The following is a 22842-nucleotide window of genomic DNA, read 5'->3' on the forward strand; positions in this document are numbered from 1 at the left end:
GTGCTCAAAAAAAAGCATGCCTATATCCCCTTTATAGTGTCACAAACCGGGACCGGACTACAGCTGGAAGTTGAGCCATGGCTGGGAGCAGAGCTGGGGCCGGGAGCGGAGCCAGGGCCACAACTGAGGCCAGGGCCGGGGCAGAGCTGGGGGCATAGTAGGACTGGGTGGTGCTCCCTCCCTACCCCCTCTGGGGGCCACTCCGATCTTCCTTTACACTCCCTGTGGGGGGTGCACCCCCCGTTTGGGTTCCACTGGTCTACAATAAAGGACAACCCAGAGAAAGCAGAACATGGCCTTGGCTGCGAGCCAGAATAGCAGCAGGAGAAAGTCCAGATGAATCTCCACACTGGAGCTCTTTCACAGGCTGCAAATTCAGAGCAAATGTACATAATGAAAAGGTTTTGGTCACTGAGGCAGTGGCAGTCGGTGGCACATACTGACCACTGCGGGAGAGAAGACTTGCCATTTGGCTACCACTACCACTGCTCTAGAACTTTAATAAAAATAGTGAACAGCTAAGGACTGGAAAGCAGGAGACTAGAACAAAAATCCTGAGTCTAACTAGGCCTTCGTTGAAAGGGCCTTTTTTTTCCCCAGTGAAGTAGTAAATACTGAAGTTTGGCCGAGGCTATGTATGACAAATGCACAAAACCACTATGTATCAAAAAACTTGGGTGACATCCATATTAGAAAGTTTCTTACCTATGAAATAATCAGAAACAAGCTTCACATTTGTGATGTGCTCCATGCAACTTTTATTCTGATTCTTAGTGATTCCAATCCATAAGGCAATTCATTCAGTAAAAATCTGTGGAGAACACACATTTTAAATTAATACAAAAACCTCAAACTCCTGTGCTCTCCCGCCCCCCTTAGCTATCTCATCCAAATACTTAAATGGAAATTTTCATCCAGGCACCTAAGAGGACACCTGTCCATTTTTAAATGTCATTCCTTTAATGTGATCTTAATCTATAAAGCATTATAATATACTGTATTTTAAGGGAAAAGCTCGATCCTAAAATTGAACCAATATAATCTAAAAGGATCAAGTGTGTGTAGATTGTTGACCAAGAGCTATAACATGTTGAATAATTCTTTTAATGTGACATGAATATGCTGCACATGGAAAAAAACAATATAAAATAGATTTTCCAATAATTAAAGAGAATAGCCATATATATCTGCATCAAAAACCCTGCTGTTTTTATTTGTATTGCATTGATTTAGTAGACTGGCAAGTCAGCCTCCTCTAACTGCTAGTGGTAGGCATGAAAAATGGACATAATCAAAAGCAAAAAATGTTTAGGAATAGAGAGTACAAAAACCAAAGAACCAACTAGGAATAAGAAGTGATGAGTTCAGTGGAAATAAACCCTAAATTGTCTCCAGGGAATATCCAAACAATATACAGAACAACATGGCTTATAATTGTTAACTCCATGCTGAAATTAACACTAAAGGCTTGGTCCAAAGCCTGAGACCCCCATTGACTTCAGTGGGCTTTAGATCAGGCCCAAAGTTTGTAACAATCAAAGGATCAGAGAAACCAGGCCGCCATTTGCAAATACAAATCAGTTATTGCGTCTTTTGTACAGCACTCCTTTGCACCTTTCTCAAGAGTGGCTTTGAAAGTGCCATTTAGGATCATTCTTTTATAAGAACGCAACATAAAAACGGCCATATTGGGTCAGACCAATGGTCTAACTAGCCCAATATCTTGTCTTCCGACAGTGCAAATTGCCAGACGCTTAAAAGGGAGTGAGCAAAACGGCAATTTTCAAGTGATCCATCCTCTCTCTGTCCAGCCCCAGCATATGGCAATCAGAGGCTTAGGGACATCCAGAGCCTGGGGTTACATCCCTGACCATCTTAGCTAACAGCCTTTGATGGACCTATCCTCCATGAACTTAACTTGGACTCAGTTTTGGCCTTCAGAACATCCCCGGTAACGAGTTCAGTAGGTTGACTGTACATTTTGGGAAGTATACTTCCTTCTGTTTGTTTTAAGCCTGCTGCTTATTAATTTCATTGGGTGATGCCTGGTTCTTGCGTTATGAGAAAGAGTAAATAACACTTCCTTATTCACTTTTTTCACACCAGTCATGATTTTGTAGACCTCTGTCATATCGTTAGTCTCTTTTCCAAGCCGAATTGTACCAGTCTTTTTAATCTCTCCTCATATGGAAGCTGTTCCATACTCCCTTCTCTGTACCTTTTCCATTTCTTTTTTATATAGATCTCCCTCTCTATATCTATCTATCTATATTTTGGACATGGCAGGCAGTATTCAAGGCGTGGGCATACCATGGCTTTATATAGCGACATTATGATATCTTTGGTCTTACTATCTCTCTTTCCTAATGGTTCATAACATTGTTCGCTTTTTTGACTGACAGCACACAGAGAGCACATTTTCAGAGAACTATCCACAATGACTCCAAGATCTTTCTTGAGTAGTAATAGCTAATTTAGACCTCCTCATTTTGTATGTATATTTGAGACGATGTTTTTCAATGTGCATTACTTTGCATTTATCAACACTGAATTTCATCTGCCATTTTGTTGCCCAGTCATCTAGTTTTATGAGATCCATTTGTAACTCTTCACAGTCTGCTTTGGATTTAACTACCTTCAGTAATTCTGTTTCATTTGCAAACTTATGATTCAGAAGTGATGCAGAATGTACTCCTTTAAGGCACTAAAGAGGTGAGTGTTCAGGTCCACATGTAACTTGACATTTTCAAACACAATAAAGCACATAATGGATTTTCTTCAAAATTTTATTTCAATTTAAATTATGGGGCCAGCCAGATTTTCTGGTAAGAAATGCATTTTTTCTCAGGAGAAATGAAATACTTTCATGGAAGTAGAATTACAACTGTATACATCAATATTTAAAAAAAACAACAACCTCACATTAAATAACTTTTAGTAATATCTTTAAGCCTTCACGCAGATGAGAAGAAACTACTTCCAGTACAGCAGAATTTTTTAAATATGAATAGCATGTCAAATGATCTTAAATTTAAATACAACTTTTTTCTTGAACGCCAACATTCAAATGCTTTCATATGTTAAAAAAGTTATCATATCCACTGTTTCCCAGTCAGAGAGAGAAAAACCAATAGCCCAATCCAAATTTCTTCACTTCTTTACATATATAAATTTTAGCATTTCTACATTTTTTTGAAGTGGAAGCCTTGTGTGTTATAGAGAATAACTTGGCAAATAATGTTTTCTTCCACTCAACTATGATAAACCAAAATATAAGACTGCTAGTGCTGAACTATAATACCATCTAATGGCCAATTTTGTCTGCCTACCGAAATGATTTTAAAAATAGAGATCTCTCATTTTCAGTAAGATTAATTTGCTATTTTCCAGGAGACAATATGAATCAGTTTGCAATGGACAGATTAAGAACCTTAAAGAGATCAATGACAATGTTAAGAGACATTTTATATTACCAGAGTGAAAACACCCAATTTTCTGGAGCTATTACCTGATTTCCCTCACAATGGCTTCAAAATTAGCTAAAATGTCAATCAGGGGTTTCATCTTGCTAACTGAAAATAATTTTAATTAGTAAGAGGACAGGAAGCAATGAGCAACTTTATGGCATTCTCAATCAGGTTCAGCCATGTAGAATTTGAACGTTCAAACTCCAACTCATAAGTTGGTTGTGATTTTAGCATAATTATAAGATGAATAGATACAATTTTAATAACATTGTTTACAAATATTTAGTAGATGTTTTTTGTTATGGTCACAGTAACAAAAGCCAACATGGTGCAAAATCAGTTTGTTTGTTTTTTATAAATACTGATAGTTTGCAGCATTTAAGAACAGGATGACAAAATTAAATCATTTTGTTACAAGTAGGCCATCTATGAAATTATTTTTCTCGAAGTCAAGGGGAAATTATTCACTTTCACAACTATTGTACTGAGATATCTACTGCAAGAAAGCAAAGGTGGTCTCTGTAGACTCCCCAGAAGAAAAAGGAATCAATATTAGTTTATCATAATCTTGACCATTTACAGAACACAGCACTAATTTAAGTGAATAAGGCCAATATTAACCAGTAAGAATACAGATTAAAGGATTCCAGTTCTATATTTTAGCCTAACCTAATTGATGGCACCCCATTAGATAAGTGAATACATATAAATTGTTTTTTTTCCTTTTGATGCTGCAGTATTTAAGAAATGTTAAATCAGCATTCTCAGATGATCTGAAGTATTCAGCTACATATGAGCATTCATTTTGCAGAACTCAATATTAAGTAATAGTTACAGACTAATACAATAACATTCCTCTGCTGTACAAATTAAATCATATTTTTAAAGAAATGAGCAACCTAAGAGTTATATACAAAAGAAACCAGCAAGCATTGTTGAAATGAAATGCAAAGTGTCACTGCTAGCTCTACTGTTTGAAATACCTTCAAAGTAAAATTAACAAAACCCTTAGAACATATTTCCAAGTTTACAACTCAATTCTCAGAAAATCATATGTCAAAAAAAATCTATAAAGCAGTGAAAGGCATATTATATACATTTCCTTATGAACCTCAAGATTTCACTCTTTTAAAAGTTGCTAAATTGAGTTTATTTGCAAGACAACTGTTTATCCCAATAAGCTCACATCTTAGATACATTTCCCCTTTGATTACAAGTAAAGCACTGCACATTTTTTTTTAATCAAGGCATACAATTTTATATTATGGTGCCATGTATGCACAGGTCACATTGTGCTCATATCTCAAACAAGGTAAGTGCAAACATACGATTTAATCAGATTTGCAAGCATGCAACCTGTTGCTTAACTACATTAATACCTTCTTTCCTAAACCAAACTATCATCTATGTTTGCTTTCATGAATCTAGTATCTTTTTTTCCCCAGGACTCCTAAAACAAGCAGTGTCTTTGAATTCTGAAATGACACAAATATCAAGAAAGTCCACATTGTGCAAGAAAGCAGCAGCTATGTTTTTCAACTTGGACTAAAAAAGAAAAGAGAAAACAAAAACCGTTCACTGAACAGCAGATTAGCAGTAATGTTCCTCATGAATTGATAAGAGTGCCTGATGCTGAATATCTAACAGCAAATGCGGAATTTGGGTTTAATATTTTAGGGGTTTATTGGAGATTAAGCTTCTTGCTGTGCTGGTCTCTTCAAATCCCTGATCTGTTTAACTAAATAGGTCTTCTCATCATTAAATTGTTCGTCCTCGGTCCTGTCATTCTGAAACTTGCTGAGGAACTCAATAAGTTTGGTCTGGTTCTTTAAGAGGATATCTAATATAGGCTGTGTCTTGTTAGGATTGGCTACAAACACCTGCAACAAAAGAAGAGGGATTTTAGCACAGATACAGGAAACAGAAGGCTCAGTTAAAATTATACTTAGCTAATAAAAAGTGAGATGATAATGGTTTAAAATAGGGCTGTCAAATGATTAAAAAACTAATTGCAATTAGTCACAAGATTAAAAAATAGTCACAATCAATCAGTTTTAATTTCACTGTTAAACAATAATAGAATACCAATTTAAATGTATTATAAATATTTTTGGATGTTTTTCTACATTTTCAAATATATTGATTTCAATTACAAAACAGAATACAAAGTGTACAGCACATTTTATATTATTTTTTATTACAAATATTTGTACGGTAAGACGACAAAGATAGTATTTTTCAGTTCACCTCAGACAAGTACTGTAGTGCAATCTTTTTATTGTGAAGGTGCAACTTACAAATGTAAAAGTATTATTGTTGTTTTTTATATACCTGCACTTAAAAACAAAACTATGTAAAACTTTAGAGCCTACAAGTCAAAGTATGAAGGAGCATGTGAATGTTTAGCATATCTGGAACATAAATACCTTGCACAGCCAGCTACAACAACAATGCCATACAAACACCTGTTCTCACTTTCAGGTGACATTGTAAATAAGTAGGCAGCATTATCTCCCGTAAATATCAACAAACTTGTTTGTCTTAGCGATTGGCTGAACGAGAAGTAGGACTGAGTGGACTTGTAGGTTCTAAAGTTTTATATTATTTTAGTTTTTAATGCAATTACGTAAGAAATAATAATTCTACATTTGTAAGTTGCACCTTCACAATAAAAGATTGCACTACAGTACTTGCATGAGTTGAACTGAAAAATACTATATTTTGTTCATTTTTTTTACACTGAAAATGTAATAAAAATATAAAGGGAGCACTGTACACTTTGTATTTGTGTTGTAATTGAAATCAATATGTTTAAAATGCAGAATCCAAAAATATTTATAATAAATTTAAATTGGTATTCTATTATCGTTTAACAGTGCGATTAAAACTGATTGTGACTTTTTAAAATCTAGTTAATTTGTTTTGTGTTCATCACTTGAGTTAACTGTGATTAATTGACAGCCCAAGTTTAAAATTATGAATGTTTTCTCTCCTAAATATCTGCACATGAAAAAACAAATGGAATATTTGAGAAGATTAATCTGAAATGAAAACCAGTTTTATATGACAGGTTTCAGAGTAGCAGCCGTGTTAGTCTGTATCCGCAAAAAGAACAGGAGTACTTGTGGCACCTTAGAGACTAACAAATTTATTAGAGCATAAGCTTTCGTGGGCTACAACCCATCCGAAGAAGTGGGTTGTAGCCCACGAAAGCTTATGCTCTAATAAATTTGTTAGTCTCTAAGGTGCCACAAGTACTCCTGTTCTTTTTCCAGTTTTATATGTTATTGAGGTAGAGACTGAAGGCCCAATTCTGATGTTAATGGGAGCTGCCTGGTCATGACATCCTGCAGGAGGCACTCAGCAGCTCATAGGATTGAGTTCTGTAGCAAGTGCGCGATTTTATGTATCTAGCATCATCGTTAGAGAGACTAGAGATGGTTTAAAACCTTTCTGCAGGGTTATTCCTGAATGGAGCTAAGTCCCCAACCTATTACTAATCATTAGTTTATGTCTACTGTTAATAAAAAGGGTAACTTGTTTTAACAGACAACCCTGATTTAGATTTTTCAAAACTGATTAGTTGATTTGAAATACTACACGTATCCTCCATAGTACTACATAGCATGACACAGACCTGTTTAGAATCCTCAGAATGTTGTCGAGTTACGCTCAGAAATCACAGCATGCATTCATCCCCTTCATCATTCTCAGTTCATACAGAATTTTAGAAGAGGAAGGTTATGCTAACAATAACCATACAAAACCATTTAGCATTTCCTGAGTAAGTACTTTTCAGCAAAAGAAAGAATCCAGTAATTTTTCAGAGCAGACAGATCTGAGGTTTGCCATCATCGACTAACCTCACTACCTGTGTAAATGAGGCACACTACAGAAGCTATTCAATGGTTTTATGATTTTTGGTACGATACCTTAAAGACATGAAAGGCCTCAAACTGAATGTTGCGACTCTTGTCTCGTAGAAGGTTCATCATTAGTTTCAGATTTTCAGGTTTACTGATGTATTTTGTCATAATTGTAAAGTTGTGCCTGTCCAACAGCAATTCACCAAGCAACTAAGGGTGGAAAAATGTGACAGAACAATGAAGTACTACTGAAATCTTAGGAGTTCAAATACAATTTTTATCATAGGGGTTGTGAAGCACATTGAGTAATTGACATCTGTCAATAAAAGAGGTGTAACAAACTCTTGGTTCTCCTGACTCCCAGTCCAGGGTATTTTGATGTGGTTTTTCCATTGTCTCTCTCAGCATGGCTGAAAAACTGCCTACCTTTCTGTTTCCCCTTAGCCTGTGACTCCACTACCACTTTTGTCGGTAAAACTTTTGTCGGTCAGGGGAGTGAAAAAACACACCCTCTGACCATCACAAGTTTCACTGACAAAAGTGCTGATGTGGACAGTGCTATGTCGGCAGAAGGGGCTCTCAGTACCCCCATAACGAATGCCCTTTGCTAGGTGATAACTAGCTACTGTACCATATCTATGTTCAATATGTCTGGTATCTGAAACGGATAATTCGATGTTGTCATAAGTCAGCTACCCACAGTCAAGGTATCATCCTCCCTCCCAATTTTATAAATGAGGTAAGAGAGGATCTGAGAGGTTGCACAAGACCATTTCTACCAGAGGTGGTAATAAAAGCTCAGTCTCTAATATAACAGCTATAAAAGAAGAGTCATCCATGTAGCCATGCTACTTTGCACAAAGATCAGGCCAAATCTGTGTTCTTGTCTCTGGCGTCTGTAAAACAGGATTATCCCTACATGACCATCTCTACAAAGCACTGACACAGACAGAACAGTCTTTAATTATAAAACCTTATACTGTACGTCATGGTTTTGTGGTTAAGGCATTGGGACTGGAATATAGGAGGAACCAGGCTCAATCCATGGCTCTACCATCCCTGCATCGTGATGTTGGGTAGGTACTTTTCAGGTGGTTACAGTCTTTGGCTATTTTTGCATCGTCTTAATTTAAAAGGTTACGTTTGCTTTTTAAAAAAGCAAACTTTAACCTAAAATAAAAAGAAAATGAAACAATATAAACAGTAATTAGCACTATGACAATTATATTAGTGTGTGATTAAATGGACCAGCTCTGCTTTTTAGTCCTTTGTTACACTTTTGAGGTTCCCAATGCACACTTAATCTTCGGAAATTGATCTTTTCTACTACATCTGTTCTTTTTACCACTCAGAAAAATATTAAAAATTCTCTAGTAAAACTATTACAAAATGAAAACACTGACTTGACCTTCTATACATATTCCAAGTCTGAAATTACCACCCGACCATGCAAGCATTTATAACAACATTGTGGGGGAAAAGGAACCTGTCTCTTATAATCTACTAACACCATACACAGTTAAAAAATAACAAAAGAAAAGAAAATTCCAAAAGAGAAAAAAATAAAACACAGTTATGGTTGCTTAACAGGAAACCCCCCCTACTCACAGTGGTGCTGGAACACTTAATAGTGGGGGTGCTGAAAGAAGTTTTTATTTTTTACCTCATGCCCCCCTTTATTCCTATCCATGCTGCCCCACCCTCCAGAGCTAGGGCCAGGAGCAGGGCCATGTCTCCGGAAGCGGGGGATCCGGGCAGGGCTAAGGGGCCAAGGCTGGGGCCACAGCAGGGCATCTGGGACCCCGCATGTGGGGCCAGAAGTGGAGTCCCAGGCGTGGGGCTGGCAGCCGGGGCCCCGAGAGTAGAGCCCCTGCCACGGGGCCGGGAGCGGGAGCCTGGGAGTCAGCAGATGGGGCCCCAGGAACAGGGAGCTAGCAGACGGGGCCCCAGGCACAGGGACAGGGACCCAAGCCCTGGGCGCAGGGCCCCAGGAGGGCGGTTGGGGAATGAAATCCCGGGCACGGAGCCAGCAGCTGGGACCCCACATAAAACTTGGGGCTCCTAGTTCCCGCGCCTATGCCGACTCAAACACTTAGAAGCAAGCATGTGTGTCCAGTTAACGTGTCTTTCTTTAACATATCAATCCCCACACACTGCACTCACCCATCTATAAGTAAGTCCCATACACCTCCAACACGCACTTGTAACTGATTCCTGACAACTGTGCAATACCTTCACTCCAACCTCATACTTCCCTATGGAAAATTAACACATCCCACAGCTGACCAGCACGGATGTTTAATAGATATCTATGCTGATGTTGCTGTGGTTAGCAATTATATCTATTTAAGTGTATTTTATTAAATTACGTACCTGGGCCCTGAGTTTTGCGGAAATAAGTCTAAAACTAATCAGTGCTTATGCTGGTACAACTATTCCCTCACGGAAAAGGGGATAAACTGTACCAGTATAAGGCACCTTCACATCAGTGTAACGGCATCCACATTGCTTTACTGGTACTACATCTTTATAAAATCACACCCCGATGATATATATTATACCAGTGTAAAAACTGTGCGCAGACCAGTCTAAATCATTCCTTGGACAGTTTCACCCAATACCCTGACTGTAAGCTCTTTGGTACATGCACGGTCTTCGTGTGTGTTTGTACAATGCTTTATAACAATGGGGCCCTCATCCCATTTAGACCTTTGGGAGTTTCTGCAATATAAGAAGCTTGAATAATAGCCAGTCTTCATAAAAAACAATGAAAGATCTCTCTTGCATCCTCAAACTGGAGAACCGTGGTTGGAGACACCTGGCTGACAGTTGTCTCTAGCTACAAAATTTTCAGTCAAGAAATATCACTCTGTACAGATACATCCATGCCTATTTGTGGGGTAAGTACTGGGGGAGCCCCACTGCTACCAAATCTGTGCCTCTGGGATAGGTAAGGGAGCCCCTACTGCCATATCTGGGGGGAAATGGGGGCCCCCTACCACTGCTCCAGCCTCGTTGGTTCTGCCTGTTGTCCCTGCTTCCCTTGGGCTCCACCCCTGCAGCCCTAACCCGGCCACCATCACTCCAAGTGGAAGATAGGGCGATGCTGCAAGGGTGTGGCACAGGGGCCCCTGTGTTGCTGTGCGCCCCAGATTGCTTTGATTCAACCATGCTCCCAAGTGATGAAAATAAACTCTTTGGCAAGTCCACAAATAAAATCTTATTAAAATAGTTATTGAAATCAACTATTTTTACTGTTTTAAATTGGGATTCAAACCAGTTATTTAAGTCATTGTGATTTAAATCAATTCACCCTGAAATTATCATAGAATCATAGAATGTCAGGGTTGGAAGGGACCTCAGGAGGTCATCTAGTCCAACCCCCTGCTCAAAGCAGGACCAATCTCCAGACAGATTTTTGCCCCCGATTCCCTAAATGGCCCCCTCAAGGATTGAACTCACAACCCTGGGTTTAGCAGGCCAATGCTCAAACCACAAAGCTATCCCTCCCCCTTGGGGAAAAAAAGGGCACTCAAAGTAAAACTACCTTACCTTAAGTGATTGCCTTTTCGTCACATAATTTTCTGAATGAAGTAACTTCTCATACTCACTGAAGAACTGAATGGAGAATGAAGAGAAAAATCAGGAACTTTCCAAGTGGCACAAGCCCTGCTTCTGAATGAATTTATTTAACTGGGGGGATCTTTAATAGATATGTAAATAAAAACTTAGAATTCTACTGAAACAAGGTTTGCAGTATTACATTACAGGTGTTTAAAATTCTAACAAGCTTTTTAAAAACTTAATTTCTTTGCTATTTTGGGAACTTTAAATATTTGGACTACCATATAATGAAGGAAGTTATTCTTTAAGCAATAAAATTTTGTAGACTATGAAATGATTTAAGCTTTTATTAATATCAGAATTGGCCAGCAGATGGAGCAAAACTATCAAACATACCTTTGTGACTAAGGCCTCATATAGACAACAGAAAAAATGGGAAGAGGTTCCCTCTAGTGGAAAATGCATTTTCACAAAGCTAGATTTTCATCTTTTCAAAATCTCAGTTTAAGTTTTTGATGTTGAAATGCTGAGAATTTTAAAACAAATTTCTATTTTAAAAGCACTATGGCACAAAAAAATGCAAACCTAACTTTGATTAATGCAATACATAAACTGTCCTTGGTAATTCTTAACTAAGAATCCAAGCAATACGATACAAAGAATGAAAAAGTATTTAACTTTTTCAGTCAAATGAAAATTATTCTGTATCAATCATCAAAAAGTTCTGAGGAATTAAATATATTTACTCACCCTATCATAATGCTGTTCCAAAAATTCTGCACTCAGCAACTTGTGTCTCGTAAGTAAATCCTGAAAAAGTATGTCATGTTTAAGCAATATTTTCAGATTTAAAAAAAAAAGTATTTATTAAAATAATAAATATTCATTCTGGATGCCTCTGAAGAGTCTAATTAATCCAATGAAGGATTTTGATATACTATGGAAATAAAGAAAAAAAGTTGGAATATTGGTGTAGATTCTTGATTGTGGCTGTGAAAACTCATAGCATAACTTAGGAAGGGGTCTGCTATATGCTGTACTGGTTCTCAGAGAAATCAGAGCAATTTGAAGGCTCTTTTAACTTGTGTTGGCTTCCAACAGCTCCAAGATACAGCTGCTTGGATCACTGGGGCACAGGGAAACCCAGGCCTACTCTCTGCAACAGAAATGACACATAAGCTACTATATCAACAGAGGAGCTCTACAGCACCAAAGGGTCCACTTACACTATTCATTATTTGTACAGTGTTAGCACCTAGAGGTCCCAATCATGAATCAGCACCAATCATGCAAGGCACTACACAAACAAGACAGTCCCTCCCTGCCTTGAAGAGTTTGCAATCTAAGTAAAATGATTAAATTTTAGTTCTGGAATAAATGTTACCCTGAACATAGCACATGTATCTGAAGCAATATCTTAATCGCCATGTGCTTAGAAGGCAGCAATGTTCAATTGATCCAGCCCCTTTACAGAGAATGTCACAAACTTTGTTCTCTGTCTCCATATGCTGACTCCATATGTGACTAACACCTGACATTTGGGATTATATATTTGAGATGCTGGAGAAATGTATGCTATTGTAACTATTTAGATATGGTATGCAAGTTACCTTGAATGTGGCAAACGCATCTGAAGCAATGTCAAACGTTGACATTTCCACATATCTGAAGAAATCATAGAACTGTTCTGACCACAAGATTATTTTAGCAAGTGGTTCATGTCTAATGCATTCTCTTAACATTATTCCACAATTTAGAGCAATTTCTGGAGATTCGTACCTGCAAAATGAGAAGTCTATATAAATACCTTTAAAATGTGGTACTGTAGTACTGCAACTTTATATATAATTAACAATACGCTATATTATGTTATCAAGTCAACTTAAACATTTTAATAATTAAAAGGCATTTATCTGCATATTAAGTTCCACTTTCAGATGTTCTACGAAACACTACCAAAATCAGATGATCAATCTGTTGCTTGTATGAATCACTTGTATAAAATGGGAGCATAAGAAACATAACTTTATGTTCAGACTCAAAATCAATGCCCTCTTCTCATAACTGCAGGTGGAACGTGACTCATAGCAGGCTTTTCTAAATGTGCAGTAGGTGCTCTGCAGGTTGGGACAGCAGAAGTTTGCCCTCTAGTGGTATGGACAATTCACAACTCCCAGTATACTGCCAAACTTGTTCAATTTATATGGAATACTGAGTATGACTTTTTAGGTGAACTTCATAAGTGAACAAACAGACTGTTCCACTTGGTCAAAAGAATAAGCATTTACACTGCAAGTACACGGTCAAAATTTGAAAGTAACGTCACCTGAAATCTATGGGTCTCTTGTAGCTCCACATATTTAAATCAACAGGATTCTGGCAAATCATATACCTTTTCAAAGCCTAGATCCTAATGGTTGGTTCACATTCACCATAATATCTTAAAATTATGTAAATTTGGTTATACTAGATGCATCATATGTAAGGCATACAACAGATCAGTAAGTATTTCTATAAATTAAAACCAACACCTATTTCAAACATTTTTACTCATGCACACACAAAAATGTTTCATGGTGGCTGTCCTAGGTAATGCTGTCCTAAAAATCAGCAATGTGGTCCACTGAACACGATCCTGGACTTGAAGTTAGGAGAAGATTCTGCCACTGACCAGTCTGACAGTTTGGGCAAGTTATTTCACCTCTCTGTGCCTCAGTTTCTATGCCTTCCTTTGTAAAGCACTTTGAGAAAGCACATATAAGAATTTAGTATCATTCATTTGTTCTTACTTTTATATTATACGATGGTTAATAATAATCTTGCCCTTTGAATCTTTCAGATATCTTGGGTTCTGTCAAAATGAGACTGTAGAATAGGAAAAATTAAAAGTACTCTGTGGAACACTGGATTTCTTTACAATTGCAAAGATACATTTTGTTGCTCCTCTAGACTGCTGGGGGGTTCTTAGTGTTCATGAGGAAGCCAGGGATTAAAATGTGCAAGTTCCTGCTCTTGTTGTAAAACAATTTTTCTATATGTATCAATACTCTGCTGGCTCAGACAAGTGGCACAGATAAAGAGAATGAAGAGACAATGTGACATAAGCATGATACCACACATTTGGTAGGTTTCAGACTTGGCAACATCTCTAATTACTATGTAATGCAAAAACTTTGAGGAAAAACTAAAGAGCAGATCTTTTGTTTAAACATCCAGAAAACAAAACCTGTTATTTTAACATCTTATTGATGTCGTCATGATGTGGCAAACAGCTATTCCAAGGGATTAACTATTTAATCTAATTCTTTATCATTTCTATAGAATCTTATACCATGCCAATCACTGTAGCATTTGAGTACAACTACAGTATACCCCCATTGACCCAAACCTCATTATCCAAATCCCTTTCTTGTCCCTGAGCATGAGATACGTGCTGCAGAGGGCACCTATCTCATGCTGGGGGACAAGGAAGGGATTTGGCTAATGTGAAGATTTGTAAAATAGAGCAAAGACCTCTGGCCAGTACTGTGAGGAGCAAGATGAGCCCCCCGTTGTGGAGGAGGGAACCCCACTGCTCAATGGCTGAATGGTTCCTGCTATCCTGATTATCCGAACTCCCAATTATCCAAATAAAATCAGTGTCCCTCAGTCTATCTGGATAATCAGGAGTATACTGTACATCATGATGTATGAGAGCTTATTTGAACAATATCCATCAGTATACATGCTACAGCTACTGATATAAAATTAGTGTTTGAAATGTTAACATTTTAAAAATGGTTTTATGCAAGACATTAGTGAACTTTCCCACCCCAAAATGAAAGTCTTTTTACTTAAATTTGTTTTCACGAGCACCTCTATTTTGGTATGCAGCTGCAGACTTGCTACAGCATAATTGATATGGCATGATTCTGTGATGTAACAATGCAGGTAATACAAGAACAGAGGTGGAAACAGCAATCTGGCATGCAGTGAATACACAATCATATCTAGAAACGTTGGAGCTGCTTGATGTCTCTGTAATTGTATTACCCAATAACTATGAAGCAGGAGCTGCACGTAACTCAGAGGATGGGACAGCAAGTTCATTTAGCCAGAGGTTAGAACAATCATTCAAACACTCGGTAAATAACTAAGATCAGGAATAACAGTTTAAATTCTGGACAATGAAGTAAGTTCAGTGAAAAGGAACATTACATTACCCCAACAAGAATGTTTTTAGCGCAGTATTAGTTTTCAATTCTCACCCTGTCACCCTTCACATTAAAGGATTCATATTTTGATATTCTATTGCTTAAATTATCCATTTGACTTAAGTTACTTTAAGGGAAGTTACAGGCCCTGTGGCAAAATTATTTAAACAAATTGAAAAGGAAGAAGGGACATTTCACCACTCTCACTGTCCTGCTTTTACCTGAAAAAACCATTCCAATACTTCGTATAAAACTATTTACACCGAATACTGGACATACCCTTTTAATAACATGAACAATATATTTTGTTGAGTGCAGATGTATTCCACTGTGGGAGTTCTTGTACCAATTTGCCTTCTGAGAATGTTGTTGAAAATTTGAGCGACATCTTTTTTGCCCTGTCAAAAACGTAACCAATTAAGCATATAACATTTAGTACCAGAATGTATAGCAAGAGTTAATACATACATTAATATACATACACTTAAACATGACCATTTCACAAAAAAGTTCCCCAAATACTTCGTTTCTCTACACCTATTTCAAATCTGTCACAGCATTCAATACATCATTGTATCAACTTACATTTGGATAGCTTGAATAACCTACTGATAATGTTTAAAACAATAAAAACCCTTTTATATTTCATCTGAAATTCCTAGAGTTTCTCTGGATTCATTTTGTACCAAAATTATGTTAATACTATGCCCATTTTTAACAATGCCACAGTCCTGAGTAAGATGGAATATTTCAATGTTCCACTCTGTCACCTCTCATTTTCAATGTGCATGTGTTCAGGTCCTTCTTCTAGGGAAGACTGAGACACATCTTGGGCTGCAATACCAACAACATGCAGACTGCACTCCAATTTACAATTTTTTTATTGTGTGTTTTCATTTTAAGATGGAAAACAATAACAATTATAATTAAAGTCAAAGGTAAGTATAACAAAGGCATATTCCTCATATCATATGATCTAGGATACCACAGTCCCCCAGTTTTCTCAATACTTGATAGAAGTGTGGATATGGGTAAGAGCACTATGCTCAAATTCAACCTAGATTACCTTAAATGAAGCTGGTTGATAGCTGTAAGCACTGGAAAGAAAGACAGGAGTTCTGCATGCACCCTATATTGGATGCATATATCTACCATTTGCCAATATTGTTTGTATCTTTGGAATCATACTCAGTTCATCATTACTTCAGGCCAGTTAGCAGGAGTGCCTAACAGTGCGTGCGAACATTACTTGGAATTAACTTCCAAGTCCTCTTCAAGGGTATTTGTTTCTATATGCAGCTCAAGGAGCTGGTTACCACCTTGGGCAGAACAGGATCTAGCTACAGGTCCTGACCTGGCAGTACAGATCTGTTAAGAAACTCTTAATCATGCTTTACTTGAATTTTATAATCTGAGACCAGAAGCAAACCATTATTATTGATGATCCTTGTTTGTGGAATGAACTTATTCTGGCACCATCTGAATCAGTGTGTAGCAAGTTTTAAGGTAAAGAAATAGACCTTACACTTTATGGAGACTTCCAACAAATATGACAGAACGATAGCTTATTATTTTAGATTTGTATTAATTATAGTATTGGACTCCTGACGCTGTGACAATGGATGCTGCATGAGTAAAAAATAAACCAATTTTTTAGAAAATCCCAGGAAGATCATAGTCTCTAAAAAAATGACATTTTTGTTTGTTAATTAGCATGGAGAGTTTGCTGCAGTATTGTTGTCAGGATATAAGTGTTAGTTTGTTTTGTAAATGCTTGTTTTCTGATTTATAATTCTATTGAAAGCCTGCCCAAAGCAGCATCAGAACCCTTTGTTCTGGTAATGAGTAGAGCAGTGTTTTGAGAAATATAGCCATCAAGTCTCATCCACTAACACTGACAATTTTGCCCAGGATCTCATTATTCCCCCTATTTACCGACAGCAACAGCTCCCCCTCTTTATTCATATAATTGAGCTGGTGGTGGTACACAGTAATTCCAAATCTAGTTATTGTTAGAAGCATCATCTATTACTTCCAAGTGATGTAATGGTCTATTTAACAAGGACACACACAAATTCTCATGCCAACAGTCATGATTCTCAGAGGTGAAGTGTAAAAGTGTGCCAGCATTGTCGGATTCTACCTCCCTGATGCAAAAAGGTTTTTTGTTTTGTGTTTCTGTCTTTTTTTTTTAAACTTTTCAAAGGCTGCAATTACTCCCACTGAAAGATACTTTAATACAAGTCAGCAGGAAACCGATTGACAAGTTATTGCTCTTTGAACAGTTTTGTTGATTGCCTTACATGAAAAAATGTTTCTACATATAGACACAATTCCAAACAAATGTTAATATTAGAGTAAGGATTGGATGTTTCAGGGCAATTTCTTAAGGAGGACCTAAAATAATTTCATTTACGTTAGGGGGCCCATCACCGTGGTATTTAGATTCAAATAGATTGCAGACAGAGTGCAACAGTCAGAAAAAAAATCCCTATCATCCCAATTTATAAAGATAACTCCCTCAGGAATGATCCATAGTCAAACAAATACTTAGTCAAAAATGTGCACTGATCCATGCACAAACGACTTCAGGTTCTGTCATACCACTAGAAGGAGCAAAGAAACATCAGCAAAAGCATCTCATCTGTTTTCAGCTCTGGACATAATTGTCTCAAAAAATAGTAAGGTCCAAGCCACACAGGGCTTAAGAGACTAAAACCAAGATCTTGAATTGTGCTCAGTAACTGATGGGAAGTTAGTGCAGGTGGTGGTGCACAGGTGTGCTGACATCAGCCCACAACATTAGGTAAGCAAATTGCCACATTCTGCATTAAAGAGCATTGCTTTAGTCCAAGATGAATGGCTCTTAACATGACCTGAAAAAGAGCTCTGGAAAGCTTGTCTCTCTCACCAACAAAAGTTGGTCCAATAACAGGTATTACCTCACCCACCTTGTCTCTCTAATATTCATCTCAGCAAGGAAAAGCCACATCCTTCTCAGGTAACCGAGCAGTTGAGAGTCCAAAAATAGGAGGCTATTACCAACAATCAGCAGCCCCCTCAGACTGAAATGTACAGCTACCTTTAATACAGAACAATCCTACGCAATTCCATGCCATTATAGATGTAATAAAATCAATTTGTACACCACCATTTTCCATCACCAGAAGAATGCTTCCCAAATAACCAGAAAGACTAAAAACTGGACTGATAAAGATCTTGAAAGTCAGCAGAATCCAGATTTAATTTCTCAGCATCTTATCCTCAATAAGCAGGGACCATCTCAATTGCTTTCACTCTGAATTTCCTTGGGTTTTTGTTATATAAAGACATGTATGTGGTGAGAAAAAAAATTTCCATCAGTTTTTATTTTCAAAACCCTTTTTTATGGGGTACAATTTCTAGTTAAGACTTTTCTTTTTAGAAACGCTGACAAGTCATTTTTAAAACAATCACTTGCAGACTCTTATAGCTTGAAAACTCGGGTTCAGGTTTCTGTAGGACGTGTTCAGTTTTGTCTCTGGATTAATCTACTCTGGAATGTACCTTATAGGAAATTCAGTGTATGCCAGCTATAAAGGACCAAATGGTAACAGAATCAAACAATATTCTGAGGGGTTGGGGAAGAAAGTTAACTTAATTCTGGAATGTAACACTACAACATCCCTTTAGACTGTCGTGTTTGCTTCATGGCCAACTTTTTTATGAACAGTACAATTTTATAGCAACCTTAATTAGCAGGATAGCCTAGTCAAGACACTAGAATTCTGGGCTCTGTTTCTAGCTCTGCCATAGACTTCTTATGCAACTTGTAGGAAAGTTACTATGGGCTTGTCTACATAGCAGAGGGGCGTGGGTGTGTCACCAGAAGGGTCTACATGGAGCAGTCAGAGCACAACACATTAGTGCACTCTACAATTCACATCCCATAGTCCGCACTGCGCTACCACATAGACAAGCCCTAAATCGGACTGTGCCCCAGTTCCCTAGCCATAAAATGAGGATGATGACAATACTTCCACACCTCAGAGTGGTGTTGTGAAGACATATTAATTACTGTGTATGAAGTACTCAAATAAATACTGTTGAGCAACAAATGAAAACTTACAGAAAGATAAAATTAATTTTCATATTTTGGAGTGATCAATAAAATCTGACTTTCCTGTCTAAACAGAAAAATGATTAGGGAGAATGTAAAAAAATATACTTTTGTTTCCTACAGGGAGAGTATTAAAGATTTTAAAAATGGCTAATTAGTGGCAGCATTAATGAAAACTTTTTAATGAGAATAGTCAGATGACTCAGTATTATACTGTAATAACTCAAAAGGGATTTAAATAAGACTATGGGCATTATGGCATTAATACAATCTAGGATTTTAATCTCTCTCTGAACACAGCAATTAAATTACATTAAAGATTAAGCAACACCTCTGTTAGAGTTCTGGGATAAAGATTTGAGCTATTCATCTACTTTTCATTTTTTATGTGATCTATCCTTCCAAACTCCTCAGAAATTTAATCTCACGCATCTGGTTAATTTACCAAGTAGTTCGTATTAATGTTTCCTAATTAAATCTTAAAATACAATTGCTATTATTAGCAGCATTGAAAAAATAAAAATTGTGTAGCTAGGAAGTGAACCTCTTACTTCAATTAAATAGGAATTCTGATGGTCAGAATGCAACTTACCATGTGTGTGGCTCATGAAGTTTTGTAACTACACTGCTACCTTGATATAACGCGACCCAATATAACACGAATTCGGATATAACACGGTAAAGCAGTGCTCTGGGGGGGGGCGGGGCTAACGCGGTTTCACCTATAACGCGGTAAGATTTTTTGGCTCCCGAGGACAGCGTTATATCGAGATAGAGGTGTATTTTCTTACCTCAAAATCAATCAGTTGTAAGTCAGCTACTAGGGTGCTAAGAAGACCACTGTTGTACAGTTCTTGAGCAAGCTGTGCCACAGCTTCTGTTTGTGGCTCTTTTTCATTTGTGCCATATAATATTTCCTTCATGGCAACCAGATTTTTCGAAACCTCTTCAGTAGCCTGAAGAAACAAACAATATAAAGAGTAGATACAGTGACTTTCAAAGCTAAAAGAATTCTGCTTGTCTTTGTAAACCACACAGTGTTTTGTTCTGATCAACTGCAAACTTTCATTACAAAAAAAAAAAAACAAAAAAACAAAAAATCACATCGCCACCTGTCAAAAATCGTGTGTGTGTGTGAGAGTGAGAGAGAGAGAGAGAGAGAGAGAGATCTGACCTAGAGGCAAGATTCAAAAGACTCAGTTGACAATACAGTAATTATGTTATCTACAATGAAAACATCTTCCCTTTCCTCATCCTCTCAACCTTGCACTTACAGAAACCATTTCAGTAATAATATTGAGAAGATAAGGAAGAGCAAAATTGTTCCCAATCTGTAAAATGGATTTGTACATGTGATCAACCCAGAAAACATTACCTGGAAACATTCCCATCACTAATAAATTGCTCAGGTAAATACATTTCTATAAACTGTGTGCCTATCGAGTCTCCTTTATGCTGTTAGGCTTCCATTCCAGTCAATAGGAAAATAACATGTCCATTTCTGTTGATATATGAGTCTGAAGAAGCAGAGTGCTTTCCTTTCAGCAGATTTCTTGCACTAGCAAATCTCATCACCAATATTCAGAGCAGTCCTCAAGTAACAGAGATGTCTTCAACTGCTGGGACACATGTCAGCTTGTGTCTTTGTAGTACAGCATGCCAAATTGCATCTCTGAGGTCTACAAGGATAGCTTTGAACGGTTTACAAACCTAGCAAAGGTAGGGTAGGCAGGTTACCGTCTGTTCTCCAGTGTGTTCTACAGTCACTCAAGTGATGGAAGGACCTGACCAAAATGCATCAGGTATTGTTCAAGAGGGGGTCTTGACCCCAATCCCTAGGAGTTGCTTTTCTCATCTCATGGATGAAGGGTCTTTTGTATGTGTATCCACTGACACCATTACGGTTAAAGGTTCTCAACAAGATCAAACAAGAATTGGCCAGAGTACTACTGATTGCACCAACATGGCCAGGACGAGTTTGGTATCCCTATCTAATCGGATTCTCTTCTCGCCCTCTGTGACGTCTTCTGATCAGTCCTCTTTTACTGATTCAAGATGCCAGTCGAACATGTCACCCCAACCTACATATTCTAAGGCTCCAAGCATGGTTCCTCAACAGTTGTCAGGACTAGAGATATCTTGTTTGTCAGAGGTACAACACGTTTTATGAAACAGTAGAAAAGAATCTACAAGAAGTATCTCCTGAAATGCAAACATCATCATCTTTGGTGTAGCAGTTATCAGATTTTGCTGACTCACTCTCCACTTCCTACGGTATTGGGTTACCTATTGGAATTGAAAACATTGGGTCTTTCTACGAATTTCATTAGGGTTCACTTAGTGGCAATAACAGCTCTTCACACCCATATGAGGTTTTTCCACTCTTCCCTCGCCCAACTATGGCAAGATTCCTAAGAGGTTTGTCAAATCGCTTCCCATAGATCAGAGACCCTACTCCTAGCTGGGACCTGAACCTAGTCCTTAATTGCCTTATGAAACTTCCTTTTGAGCCACTAGCTACATGGTCTTTAATAGATTTATCAATGAAGATAGCCTTCTGGATAGGCATCACTTCTACCCAAAGGGTTGGAGAACTGGAGGCTAGAAGTGGAGAATTGGGGGCTTTAATGTCAGACCCCTGCATTTGTAGTATTCACCACAGGGTAAGTGTCGCTGTGGGCCTATCCAAGATTTTTAGCTAAGGTGTCCCCAGAATTTCATGTTAATCAAACTATTTCTCTCTTCTTTGCCCACCCCCCAAAACAACCAACATTGGACTAGTCAAGAAGCCATGTTCCATTCCCTAGATGTCAAGAGGGCATTAGCCTTTTGCCTAGATAGGAACAACCCATTTAGAAGCTCTCCTAGACTATTTGTATCCATTGCAGACAGAAACAAGGGTTCAGTAATTTTGAAACAAAGGTTATAGGGCATGTCCAGTTGTATTTAGATCTGTTACAACAGAACTTGGGGTTTGAGAGTAATAGCATTCTACAATAGCACTGTCTGCATCTATAACCTTACTTAAGGGTATATCAATTACGGACATCTGTAGAGTGCCAATTCGGTCCTCATAGACTCATAGACTCATAGACTCATAGACTTTAAGGTCAGAAGGGACCAATATGGTCATCTAGTCTGACCTCCTGCATGATGCAGACCACAAAAGCTGACCCACCCACAACAGAATCTTCCAGCCTGCGACCCCTGCCCTATGCTGCAGAGGAAGGCGAAAAACCTCCAGGGCCTCTGCCAATCTACCCTGGAGGAAAATTCCTTCCCGACCCCAAATATGGCGATCAGCAGAACCCCGAGCATACAGGCAAGATTCTACAGCCGGACCCTCATTTTACCCGCGATGGCACGTTAATGCCTAATTGACTAAAATCACGTTATCCCTTCAAACCATTCCCTCCATAAACTTATCAAGCCTAATCTTGAAGCCAGAAAGGTCTTTCGCCCCCACCGTTTCCCTCGGAAGGCTGTTCCAAAATTTCACCCCTCTGACGGTTAGAAACCTTCTTCTAATTTCAAGCCTAAACTTCCCCACGGCCAGTTTATATCCATTCGTTCTCGTGTCCACATTACTACTGAGCTGAAATAATTCCTCTCCCTCCTTGGTATTAATCCCTTTGATATATTTAAAGAGAGCA

At 37.9% G+C, this 22842-nt stretch overlaps 1 protein-coding gene across 1 annotated transcript in view; it reads right to left on the minus strand.

The window, feature by feature from the left end:
• Positions 1-2768: 2768 nt before the first annotated feature.
• Positions 2769-22842, minus strand: part of CAB39 (calcium binding protein 39) — a 73126-nt gene continuing 53052 nt past the window's right edge. The window contains exons 4-10 of the mRNA XM_065410266.1: positions 19981-20145; positions 15370-15488; positions 12508-12676; positions 11648-11707; positions 10886-10951; positions 7400-7543; positions 2769-5347 (exon numbers count right to left, since the gene is read on the minus strand). Coding sequence (XP_065266338.1) covers positions 5159-5347; positions 7400-7543; positions 10886-10951; positions 11648-11707; positions 12508-12676; positions 15370-15488; positions 19981-20145 — 912 coding nt within the window. The 3' untranslated portion in view covers positions 2769-5158. The remainder of the gene's footprint in view (positions 5348-7399; positions 7544-10885; positions 10952-11647; positions 11708-12507; positions 12677-15369; positions 15489-19980; positions 20146-22842) is intronic.

The sequence above is a fragment of the Emys orbicularis genome, chromosome 9 (genome assembly GCF_028017835.1).
Source record: "Emys orbicularis isolate rEmyOrb1 chromosome 9, rEmyOrb1.hap1, whole genome shotgun sequence".
In the NCBI taxonomy this organism is placed as follows: Eukaryota; Metazoa; Chordata; order Testudines; family Emydidae; genus Emys; species Emys orbicularis.